Source organism: Trachemys scripta, chromosome 21, assembly GCF_013100865.1.
Source record: "Trachemys scripta elegans isolate TJP31775 chromosome 21, CAS_Tse_1.0, whole genome shotgun sequence".
In the NCBI taxonomy this organism is placed as follows: domain Eukaryota; kingdom Metazoa; phylum Chordata; order Testudines; family Emydidae; genus Trachemys; species Trachemys scripta.
The window spans coordinates 18,383,687-18,396,384 of NC_048318.1; the positions used below are offsets into that span (position 1 = coordinate 18,383,687).

The 12,698-nt window shown below is 41.8% G+C and overlaps 1 protein-coding gene across 4 annotated transcripts in view; it reads right to left on the reverse strand.

The window, feature by feature from the left end:
* The window catches only part of TREH (trehalase), a 19,711-nt gene extending 13,922 nt beyond the window's left edge, over positions 1-5,789 (reverse strand). The window contains exons 1-3 of one of the 4 annotated variants that reach the window (XM_034754853.1): positions 5,662-5,789; positions 3,591-3,677; positions 2,009-2,204 (exon numbers count right to left, since the gene is read on the reverse strand). In XM_034754853.1, the coding sequence (XP_034610744.1) occupies positions 2,009-2,121 (113 nt within the window). In that variant the 5' untranslated portion in view covers positions 2,122-2,204; positions 3,591-3,677; positions 5,662-5,789. Of the gene's footprint in view, positions 1-2,008; positions 2,205-3,471; positions 3,678-5,661 lie in introns of those variants that run through there. The other 3 variants (XM_034754852.1, XM_034754854.1, XM_034754855.1) reach the window with 3 other exon arrangements.
* Positions 5,790-12,698: the final 6,909 nt, after the last annotated feature.

Genomic DNA, 12,698 nt, shown 5'->3' on the forward strand with positions numbered 1-12,698 from the left:
CCCCTAATACAGAACAGAAATATTTATTGGCCACTTTTGCCTTTTCTACATTATTATTAACAATTCTACCATTTCCATCCAGTAATGGACCAACAACATTGTCAGGATTCTTTTTGTTCCTAATATATTTTTAAAAATCCTTATTGTCCTTAACACTGCTAGCTATAGATTCCTCTTTGTGTCCCTTTACTTCCCTTATCAGTTCCTAACTTCTAATTTCTTTTTACTATCAACTTCCCTTTTCTTCCATTTGCTATATATATATATATATATATTTATTTTAATAGATGCCTTCACTTTCCCTCTAAAACAGGTCAGGTTTGTTTGTTTTTTTAAACCATTATGGCCTTCTTCCTCAATTGTAGGATTGTGGCTTTGGGGGCATTTAAGGTGTTCTTAAATGATTCCCAATTATCATTCACATGCTTCTGATTAAATTCTTCCTCCCAGCTGATTTGGCTCAGAGTTGCTTTCAGCTTTATGAAACAGGCCCTGTTAAAGCACCAAGTATTCTGCTTCTGCATTATAAATGTGATCAATTCACAAGTTACAAATTGCAAGCTAGATTCTAGCCTACCACAGTTCTGCTTCTGCTGCTCCCTCCTCCCACAAATATGCTACCCCAGAGTGTATGACCAGCACTCTCCTCCCTTGATCCAATTCCCACAGCATCTGGGCTTGAGCTTCACCTACTCTTTTGTTCCTTATGCTATATTTATTTTACACCCACAGAAATTATGTTGACAATTGTTTTCAATTTTTTAAACCCCCCTCCGCCGCCCACACGTATTTAAACTCATCCATTGGGGCCCATCATTCTTTCCAAACAGGAGAGGGTAAATTAAAATGGGAAGCTTGTTACCCTAGTCATAAAGATAAACTGATACAGTGCTTTCCATCCAAAGGCCTCAAATCACATTACAGAGGAAGTCAAGAAAGAGAGAGGAAAAGTGACCAAGGGCAGAATCTAAGGGTTCCCCGTATAAGGCTCCTGACCTAACCAATAGATCCTAACCCTTCCTGCAGTGAGAACTTCTCTAACAACATGCAGCAGGAGGAGAGATGGACCACCCTTTTTAGCAGCTTCAAACGGGCTCTGAAACAATCAGGCAACAAAAGCTCAATAGACTATGCTAAAATTAAGTTACCTTAGCCATTCAAGATTTGAATTTCATAGCACAGGGATGCTGCAGAGTTACTGGCAAAAAAGTGTAGTTTCAGTAACCAAATCTCTGCTCATTGACTCCCTATCCCACCAGTGTAGTATCTGTGCACCTCACTGTCATGCATTCATCACAACACCCCTGTGAGGTATGGCAGTACTATTATCCCCATGTCACAGCTAGGGAACTTAAGCACAGAGACTTGCCCACGGTTACAAAGGGAGCCTGGGGAAACTGAACCCAGGTCTTTGATGGCCCAGGCTAGTGTCTTATCCACTGCACCATCCTTTCCCTACTACTTCCTTCAGAACTCAGCCTATAGAACCCTTTCATGTACACAAAACTACATGACACAGGTGAGTGCTATAGGATATTGACCATTCTTCACCTGTCAATCTAGCACCTTTCAGAGTTATTTTGCGTATTACTACAGAGCTTGAGGCCCAGCTGAGATTGGGGCCCCACAATGCTGGGCTCTGTACAAACAGAACTATACAACCCAGCAGAGCTAACAATCAAAACAGAGGCAGAGGGGAGCAGGGGAGGAATGGATCATGCACACCAGCAGAGGGGAGGAGAAGGGCCCATAGGAGGGTTGGGAAAGGGAGAGGTAAGAAGTAAAGATCTTAGAAAGTGTATACACACACACACACACAAACCTTACATGTCACTCAACATATTCTTATTGCTCCCCAATCTTCTACCAGCACTGTGCGTCTAAACAGCTCCTATTTGTATAGCACAGCCCAGGACACTTTCTTGGCAAAATAATTAGACTATGTCCCTGCCGCAAGATCAATCACCAGGAGACCCACCAACCCCCCAGGGACCCAGGAAGTAGTTACCTCTCACAAGGAGGTGGGAGCCCATTGACCAGTTCTTGCCATCCTGGCACAGAAACAGAGATGCCAACAAAAAAGCACCAGGCTGTCACCAAAATCCTTGCAGAGCAAGCCATTTGAGAGGAGAAGAATGAAGTGTTTGCTCTTCTGCTGAATCATTAAGTTAGCTGCACCAGATTCCACGCACCTGTGCAAAGGTCTGTGAAGCAAAGTCTGAGATAAACTGCATGCATTAAGGGGGGCTAGCATTAGATTTCAAGAGGTGTGGCTGCTTCTACAGTCCTTGGCAAAGAAAATTATTTGGAACTATTTACAGTAGCTTTAACGCTCAGACACACATATCAATAAAGACAGAGTTTTCAGGCTATTAACCCACTGATAACAGTTCAAGTCTCTGGCGCAGGGTGGGGTAGCTCCAGGGGCTCTTTTGGCACCATATGGCAGTAGTGCACCCCACCATGGGGTGAGGATGGGGAGGAAAGGAAGGGAGTTCAGCAGCAGAACAAACATGTCCAAGTACACTGTATACTACAGAAAAAGGCCTGTGTGGAGGGACTTGTACTCCAAGCCCCAACATCAGGCACCTCATGAGGGCACAGAGAAGGCCAGAAAAGGAAAAGAGCAGGGAGGGAGTGAGGATGGATCCATGGATGGATAGAGGAAACAGAAGGAACCAGGATAGATAAAAATCAATCAGATTTTTTTTTTATTATTTAAATTGGATTTTTTGATAAAATGCTTTTTGAGGAAAAAACCTATCTAAAGATAAAGATATCTTTGAGCTATAATGTATCTACTCATGGAACAAATTATAAATTCTAATTCTATAGTATGAGACAATATATTCATGTAATGTTTAAGAAAAGTTTTATAAAAGAGTTCCAATAGTTCATGGATTAGGGACCCAATCTGATGGGGTTCCAGGGGCTTCTGTATAGATTATTTAGGTTAATCTTTCTATCTACTCAATGGGACTCAGTGCTCAGTCTAGAAGATACTATCAGAGATGCTTAGTTTTGCCGTTCTCAAACTGTGGATTTGTGTCTCCAGAGATAAAACATTTTTGCTGTTAACAAGCATGTTAAGATAAATAATATATAGAGGGGAGAAATAACAGACCTCAACTCTACTGTCCCTCTGCAAATTTGCATACACAGAGTCAATCCCTTACTTCTCTCTAAAAGTGTAAAATTTCAAAAAGTTCAATGAATAGAAGATTGTTGGGGGCAGAATAGATCTGGACAAGGAGAAGTCTGGAGATGAATGTGAGAAGGGAGGGACAAGACCCAAGAACCTCTTGAAGCCAACTGGCAAGGAGGTTATAGAAATGTCCTAATTCTGATTCACCAAAGAACGTCATGTGAAAGCTTAAATAAATGCCAGGGTCACACTGATCATTAAAATCATTGTGAAATGTATGTACAGATAACTCCATATACGGAGTCATGTATATATACTGGAAATACCTTGATACATGATCTAAAACTGCAGGAGTCACAGGAGAGAAACAAGTTTTCTTTCAGACAAAAGATGTTTATCAATCTCTCTCCGTTGGATGTAAATTAAGCATTGTCCCTTTACATACAAACTTTTGAAGAAATGTGAAGTCAACAGGGCTGCAGCACACTTGAAAAACAATCCATGGGATGGTTATATCTCCCTTATCCTGCACCTAGGAAGTAAACAGGAATTGCATTTACCGACTCACTATCACCATTGTTTGAAGATGTTGCAAAAGTCTTTGGGTGTGAAACTTCTTTAGACTGCAGGTTAACTTACACTTAAGTTTAGTCTCTAGAAATCATGTAATTTGTATTTATATGTAACCTTTTGTTCCCAATATCTTTACTGTCTCCTGAATCTGTAGTCCTTGATAATACACTTATTCTTGTTTTCACTATAAAGATATAAAAGAGCTGTGATATTAAGTCAGGTGCTGATCCTAAGTTGACTCACACATGCTGGCATGTACACTGTTCCATTGAGGATAGCAGACCTAGTATTTCTGAGAGTCTTCAGTGGATAAGGGGCTGGATACTGAAGTGAATGCTTCAAAGGGGCTCAGGGACTGGGATGCACCTATTGTTAACCTGCAAGGCAAAGTAACGGTTGGCATAGCCCAGAAGTGTGTGCTTGGGTGGCTAATAGACTAGTAGTATCAGGGAGCTGACAATCAGTTAAGCACAAGAAATGTCCCTCATGCTAGAGCCAGGGGAGTAACAAGGTGATTCTCAATCCTGGGTACCCCAAGAACCATCAATGTTCTCCATAGCCCAGGCAACAATCGAACTAAGTCCTTTTACCATGTGGGTCTCTCGCATTTCTTCTCAGATTCTATGAATATGCAGGGGGCAACTTCATTTTGCAACAGGTTCCTCCAAGAGTCCTGTTTGTTTTAAAGATCTGAGTTTAGTGCTGATTAAAGATGCCAGCTTACCAACCCTGGAGACTGACTTTACTATTCACCCACTCCACACAGCAGGGGCAGTAAGTCAGGCTTCCAGCCCATGCACTGCCAGCATGCCTCCAGCTTGACCTGGAGGAACCCCCAATAAGGGAGTTCCATCTCCTAGACCCAGCTAGGCATTGCCCTCACAAGGGGCCAGTTAGTACAAGAGGGACAAAATGGAGACCTGTCTCCTAGCAACTTGATTGAGACCTACCAATTTGTTTCATAAAAGCTACCAAACAGCCTCAGATGGGGACAATTTTTGGTCCTTAACATCCTTGCCCTGGATTTTGGCAACAAAGGCTCCAGTGCTGGTGTGTCTGTGCTACCCCCAAACTCTCCAGCCCATTAAGTCCATTATTTTAAATTATCACTTTTGCCAGTATCACTGGAAGATACAAATCTCACTCCCTCCCTCTTGATATTTTCCATCTGGCAAGTAGTAATCCCTTTCCTTTCCCCTCCCACCCTACATTTAGAGTGGCATTTTAAGATCACTGCTGCTTCATTTTATTTCACTAACAGTCAGGAGAGATTTTATATCAGTGATAGTTATATGAAGACAAAAGTCACTTCCCTTCTGGTCCTCCCACAAATTCTGGCAGCTACTTGTAGAGAGAGATGTGCATTTCAATAGAATGGGGAATGTTTCTTTTAAACCTGTGCTGCACTGAGATTTTTTTTTTTTTTTTAAAACTGAGCAGAATACTCCGCATCAAGCTATTCTGAGGCAGGCTGCTACTCACAGTCCTCTTCAGAACGATACAAACACACATAACAGGCAGTAAAAACACAACGACCCATGCCTTGCTGTATTCAGGAAATGCCTGAATGCAAAGAACATCCTCTTCCCAAAACCTCTAATGCACTCCAGCCAGTTTCGCACCCCATGAAAGCTTCCCGTGCTCTAGACACGACTCTGGGGATCGCTACACTCCAACCGGAGCTCTGACTGCAGCACGCGCAAACATGCCCGGTATTGCCAGCCTCGGGGGACCAAATCATGGGTTGGACACCAAAAAGCCTGAGGTTTGTTTGTTTATTTTCACACACACACACACACGCGGGTTTTTTTGAACTCCCTTTGCCCGCCCCAGCGCAGGGAAGAGGGAGACAGTCAGTCCTGGGCGAGGTGATTCCGGGCCCAGCGGCAGCTCCCCCCCCCAGGCGCGCTCACCGCCCTGAGGTCAGCCCCCCTCAGCCTCACCTCCGCGCTTTGGGGGCTCTTCCCGGGCCTCCGGGGCAGCTGCAGGGGCTCCTCGCGAGCCGCGGGCCCTGCCCGGGCCGGGCGCGGCAGCGAGTCGGGGAGGAGCAGACCCGCCATCCCGGTTGCGCGGAGGCGCGCGCAAGCCCGGCGCCCCTCCACCCCCCCGCCCAGCGTCGGGTTCCGTGGCTGAGGGGGGAGAGAATGCGCGCGCGCTCTACCTGGCGTAGTTTTGATTGGCTGGCTGCCCCTGGACGAATAACCAATCAGAGGGCGCTCATTCCCCAGAGGCCTGGTCGGGGGCAGACTAGCTGCTGTGCAGCTGGGTCAGCCCTTTGGAAGCCAGCTGGCCGTGCTCCCAGGCCGCTCTGAGTGGAGCTAGCTGGGGGTGTAGCCCGCTGAGGTGCCTGCAGCTGCGGCAGTCATCCTCTCCCTGCACTGTAGACAAGACTTGTCCTGTAAAACTGCCCCCCCCTTTTTTTTTTTTAAAAAATAAGGTAACAGCACATCACTGAGTGGTATCAAGCCACTTCGGACAGTTGACATGAACATAAGATTTTCTATTCCAGATCAGCAGAAGCCTGTACCCATTTCAGAAGGCTAATACTACCTCTAGGGTAGTTGATCAAGTTTCATAATTAAGTATGGCACATAGGTAAGGTGTAGGAGCTAGTTTATAAGACAGAAAAGGTGTTCTGGTGCCAAGTGCCAAATAAAATGTAATCCCTAAAATTACAAAAAAAGGCTAGAGAACTGTAGCCGAAGACATTACTAAAATTTGACCCAATACCAATCCAGGGGTAGGATCTTGGGGTGGAACCTCCCACACACTATTTCAGGCACCTGAGATTCTTACCACCATGATCAAAGACAAGCAAGAAGTTATAACAATGTTTGAGTTCCCTCCCCATAATGAATGAATATTAGGAATCTTAAATTCAAAGCAAGTCCCATTAGTAGTTTACCACAATTAGCTTACTTTTCTGTCTGAACAATCTAGTGTTAACTGAGTTATTAGTACTTTAAGTTACAACATACAATTTTAATATACCATTAAAATTACTATAAGAACAGTTTATTTCCTTGGGAGTGCTTTTGAAAACATCTCACCAATGATGCTGAAGTCTTTGGTGGTGTCATCACATTGCAGAAGCAGTGCTGGAATAACAAGTTGGTTCTTCTTGATGGTGTGTGATGGCTTGTTTACCTTTTGCTTGTTTGGAGATGTAATCAACAGGAGTGTGTTGAGTTGGTATCTCAATTCAGAGAGATTTACACTCTTCTTCCATAGTCTCACTGAAGGTGGAAGACTCCTCTTTCAGGGGTTTGGCAGGATTCAAATATCAGCTGCTGTCACTTTTACTGGCTCAACACCTTTATAGGATGGTCCTAGTAGCATCTTCAGTTCATAAATATACAACCTGCTAATACATACACAGCAAAGTTGTAAATCTTCAACATCCTGGTCATATTGCTTGTCTCTCTGATGGAAAACAGTGCCATTTACAGTCAACTATTTAGTTCATTTGGAGATATTCATCAAGGTTTAATACCTGAATGTTTCAAATTACTCCAAACCCATTTCTATTTAAAATTTGCTCTGCTTTTAAATTTTGGTAATTCTTAAACAGAGTCTAAACTTAAAGTGGTCAAAGGCAGCGTAGTCTAAATACTTAAATATGTGGTTCTTTTCTCAGAGGTTGGTAAGAAAGTTTCTTAAGCACTGCCAGATACATAATGAATATAAACATTCTATAGTCAAATAGCTTCTTGTAGTAGTAACCAGTTATAATAAGATTACTTGATTTTATATTCATACATGAATAGTGAGATGTTATGTAACAGTGCTATAAGAAAGTTATTGTATCTATATGCAAGTATATAATGCTAAGTGTTTGCAAGTTACCATCACAAAAGGAGCGTATACCACCTTAGGCATTTAAGGAATTAGAAAGGTTCTAACCACTGTGGTAGAAACCTGTAGAAGTAATCAACATCATTCCCACTTTTACATATTTCCTTAACACTAAAAACAGACTTTAGAGTGCCTATTCAAAAAACAAAACAAAAGAAAAAAACACCCACCTTTCAACTAGAGTATGTCTAGCATTCTTTGTGCAAGGTTAAAACTGAGGTGTCTTTCTGGAGAAAGGGTGATAAAAGATTCCTGGCCTAGCTTTTGTGGCCTTGATAAACCAGGTGCTCATATCCCTTAAAGAAAGGTATCCTGCCCTTTGAGAAGGCACTCCTGTTAGCTATTTTACTTTTAACCAAACAGTTCCCAACACTACTAATCTACAGTAGCTTCACCCATAATTCACAATTGAAGAGTTCTTAACAAATGCTATCTATGCAAGGCAGTTGTCACAACATTTATATTGCTAGAAAGATGTTTAAAACAAAAACTATGTACAGTATTACAACAAAACAGAAGAGTGGTAAAGGAAAGTGTTATTTGAAAAGATGGCACCAAAACACTGCTCTTCTGTAGCAAGGTGGACACAGCAATACCAAAACTATAGAGCTTCCATATTATAATGGAAAGAACTATTTTTACCGAAGACACTAGTCAGACTCATGGACTTATTTCACGCATAGAACATTTCCAGCTAAAGAGGTAGTGTTGCCTGGTGAACAGCTCTGGTTTCTATTCCCAGATTAGCCAGTAGCCTGTTGGGTGACCTTGGGCAAGTTACTTCACCTCGGACCTTTTGTAAGGGGTTTTGAAATCTACTGATAAAAGCCCTATGTAAGAGCTAGTGCTTATTATACACCCTCCCTATAATTACTCAGTTAATATAATCACAGCAGAGAATATCCATTTGATAAATGCTTCAGCAAACTCAACTGTGATAAGTATGGTATGGCCTGCCTGAATACAAAGGTGCAGCATAATTCATTAACAATGAATCAATTGTTCAGATCAAATTGGTATTTGCAAAGGATGTACTGATTAGCCAAGACTGTGGGCAGGTGCTTTGGAAGGTAATGTACCCTTCCTGTTGAGGACTGGAATTATGTGGAGTGCTTTATTTCCTCCGCACGTGGCTATCAATACACTAAAATCCTGACTTGCAACAGCCTGTGCTGTCCCAGCCCTATGCCTCTCCTAAGCAGCCTGTCAGTTATGAAGTGGCTTTGCAATATGCACAAAAACCCACAGAGCTGTGCAGAGATTAGACTTTTTACTCTTATTTAAGCTAAACAGGCACTGTAGTAATTGAATGTGTCACTAGCACATTTCCACTGGTTTTAGAAGGCTAGTTAAAATTTGCAGTCCAAGGTCATCGTTCAAACTGGCTCATTTAAAAAAAAAAAAAAAAATCTACACATCATGGATGAGCAATGTGTTAGAGATAGGTGTCCTGCACAGTAAGTGCTAATGAAATCCAGCCTAGCACCTTCAACAGAAGCCAATTTGTACACAAGACAGTGCTGCTAACAGGTAAGAAGTTATCTTGCAGATGGCACTGTTCTGCTATTTGCTTCAGCTGTAATACTGCTGCTGAGCTTGTAGAATTCGGCTATACAGAAAGATTGACGCCCTGTTCTGCAATTGTTGCTTTATTTCTCAGGCCAGCCTGAAGTGCACACACTCACAGCAAGAACATGTATGCAGGATTTGGATGGAGGAAAATAGGAATGAAACTTCTTGCACAGTAGTACAGAAAACTTGTCTGAAGGATAAAAGCAACAGGAAACAGACACCAAGACAAATCTGGAGTTCCAGTGAGCATTTATTGAGCTTAATCAACAAAATCAGGATTTTACCATTCATCTTTTCTGTACTCTGAACTCAGTGAAGATTTTCACATAGTCACAGCCTTCCATCACACACATGTACATACAGATATACACATTCCCAAGGAAAACTCAGCTCCACTGGACATTTGCCAATTAAACAAAAAGCCAATTTTTCCCTTCCCTCCCTTGAATGTTCCAAATTCTAGTCCACCCTGTTCACTTATCAGTGGAACACAGCCCTTTTAACAGGGGACCAATGGATTATAAACTCATTTGAATTGCAAACAAAAAAAACTTTTTTTTTTTTAAATAAGTTCCAGTTTGTTTCAATAAAGGGAACAGTGACTATTTTTCTCCAGACACCCCTTCCCACAATTAATGGTTAAAATACAGCAAGCCTGTATCTTAGTATACCCTATCCCTCCCCCCTCCCATCCCCAATTTTGTCTACACAAGAATTTAATAATGCTTCAAATAGGGAAATACCTTAAGCTGCAGAACAGTGAAGGTAGCAAAGCTATAAGGCATACTACCCTCCTCATGTACCTATTTTTCATCTGTCTGACATACTTTTCACTCCAGAGATTATGTATTTGTTGTAAAGAGAAATCTTGGTTTAAAATTGGACTAAAAAGGGTCATGGCATCCAAATATTCTTGGCTTGGACTAATTTTACCAAACTTTTGTAGTGGCAGCAACATTATTCTAGTTCCTGAGAGCAGAGTTCACTCTGTTCCCATGAACCAATAAGCTCCTTGGCACCGGCAGCATTATCAAGTCCATTGCCGGCAATGGATAGTACATCAATAGAATCGGACTCCTGGCATTAAGAGACAGAAGTTCATATTTATAAAAAACTAACTAGAAAAGGGCTTTAAACACAAAGGCTGAATGATGGTCTCTTCATACCAGCATTGTCAGTCACTGATGGAATACAACCATCTGAAGCATTTCTAAATCCTTGGTGCAGACACCCTCCCCACCACTAAAATAAAGAACAAAGTTAGTCAGAATGAGATGATTTGATGCCAACATGTATGCAAAGTCTTTGTGTCGAGCTTTCGTGTTCTCACCCAGCTCCATATAAACAGACACAAAGCAGAAGGCAAAGGAAAGATGCTCCCATCTCATTCTGAAAATGAAAATATTTACGACCAACCCACCCACCCCCTCCCCTTGGCGAAACCCCACCAGCTTCAGTAGTGCATTTGTACAATACACTTTGCGAAGCCATTCTAGATTTTTAGTCACGATTCAACTGGCTACAGACTTGTGCCCCCATTTCACTACCACCTCCTTTCTCTTGTGGGATTTAAGATACAGGGTCTAATATCAGATTTATAGGTTAACAATGTGATTTTTTGCCTTCTTGGGGGGAAAATATGGAAAAGCATGTAAAATTCTCAATATCCCACTAAGAACTTGACCACAGAGAACAAATGTTTGACCTGGGGATTATTAAAAGCAGGTACTTCCTCTGAAATAATGAATACATGGAAACGTTGGCAAGTAGTCTGTAAAAATAAGGAGCCAGAAGAAACCTGACAGTCAAGTTTTACACACTCCTTGATGAGGGAGAAATAAAGACTAGGATTTGCCTAGTCATTTGGAGCATCTTTCCTTTTGCAAGTTCATGTACGTTTTAGAGATAACCTATTAGCACCAGAATCAGACCGCTTCCTTCCTCTAGAGAAAGCCACCTAAAAATGGTGCCCCTGATAGTCTAGGTAAGTGCCAATCCTCAGAGGCTGACTTTAATACTTTCAATTTAAAAATTCTGTGCTTCAAGAGGGACCATCAGAACATGGCACCAGGCTAACCTACCACAAATCCAGACAGAGCATGCACTTTTGACTCTCAGCATGGCTATCCTGTTCTCATTGCATGTGCATGCTCTGTCATAAGATAATTTTTATTTACACTTTTCTTTTTATCTTTGTTGCACTAAAATGATCCCTCTTCTGCTTCACTGAAAAAATCATAAGCTGGCTGCAGTACAAGAGCAAGATTTAATTTTGGTCAAGATTTACCACCCACAAACTCCCTCCCTCCCCCAAAAAGCACCCTAAAACTAGTTTACATTTGGTACCTGCCAACTTGATAAGTGGCTCACAGAGGGCCTGTGACCAAGCTCTTGAGTTTGTACTTTAGTGCAGCATTTGCTACAGTTATTACAGAGTCACTGTAGATTGGGGGGGAGGGGAGAGGGACGACACTTTTCACCTTGAAAGTTATCATCAGGAGGCACCTGGCTCTATTTCTGATCCTCAAGGAGTTTAATGGATAAATCTGCCTCCCCCTCCCCAAATAACCCAAACAAACAATTTCACTTTTTATAGTCAAAATGGGGAGAAATTATTATTAATTCCCATATCCATATTCAGGTAAACAAGCATGGTGTGAGTACAGCATCAGTATATGCAAAGTACAACTGACCAAAGGGGACTGCTTTCATCCAGGTGCCTCCTGACAAACTGTAGTTGAACAGGCTAAAAGGAAATTAAAAAAAAAGTTTACTGGTTTTGATTTGTCTCACTCCTTTTGCCTGTAGATCAGGCCAAACATCAAGCATGTTGGGAGGGGCACAATTTAAAGCAACACTACTTGGCCATAAAGCATTCTCCAGCAATATACAACGCAGAATGACAGACAGCAATTCATGCCAAAACATAGATGGCAAGCAGTTTTCTGTGGCTTCAGAGTTAACAAGTTAAAGGATTTGCTTTTTCCTGCTCAAATCTATATAAAGGTTGTTTTGGGCAGAGTATGCACAATGCTGCAGGAGGTGAAACACCCAATAGAGCTCCAGAATTGTCAGTTTATGCATTTAAGTTGGTTTTCTATTGTTTCTTTTAAACCCAAATTCACACCTATGTTCTGCTTAGCTACAATGATAGCTGCTGGATTTCCTTCATGCCAAGGTGGAACACAGGTCTTTGCCCTCCGAGCTTGTAAAGTTCCTGGAATTCAGAGGGAAATCAAAGAGTACCTCAAACAAGTTAAGCTATGGATTTTGAGTCTTTTCCAACCCAACAAGTAATCTTTTCCAAAAAGAGCGGCACAGGACAATATTGCAAGCACCAGAGCAAACCCACCCTGACAAGGGACACTTGTCTAGGCCTGCTCTTCATAGAAGTTAGAGCACTTTTCAGGTGTTTAGTGTTGCAGAAAACTGAGCCCCTCTCACCGTTAGCTGCTCCCATAATCAGTCTAATCCCTTTAGCCCCAGCAACTTTCATTAAAAAAAAAAAAAAAAAAAAAAAAAGTTATATGAACCCAAAACAGGAAAAAAAAAA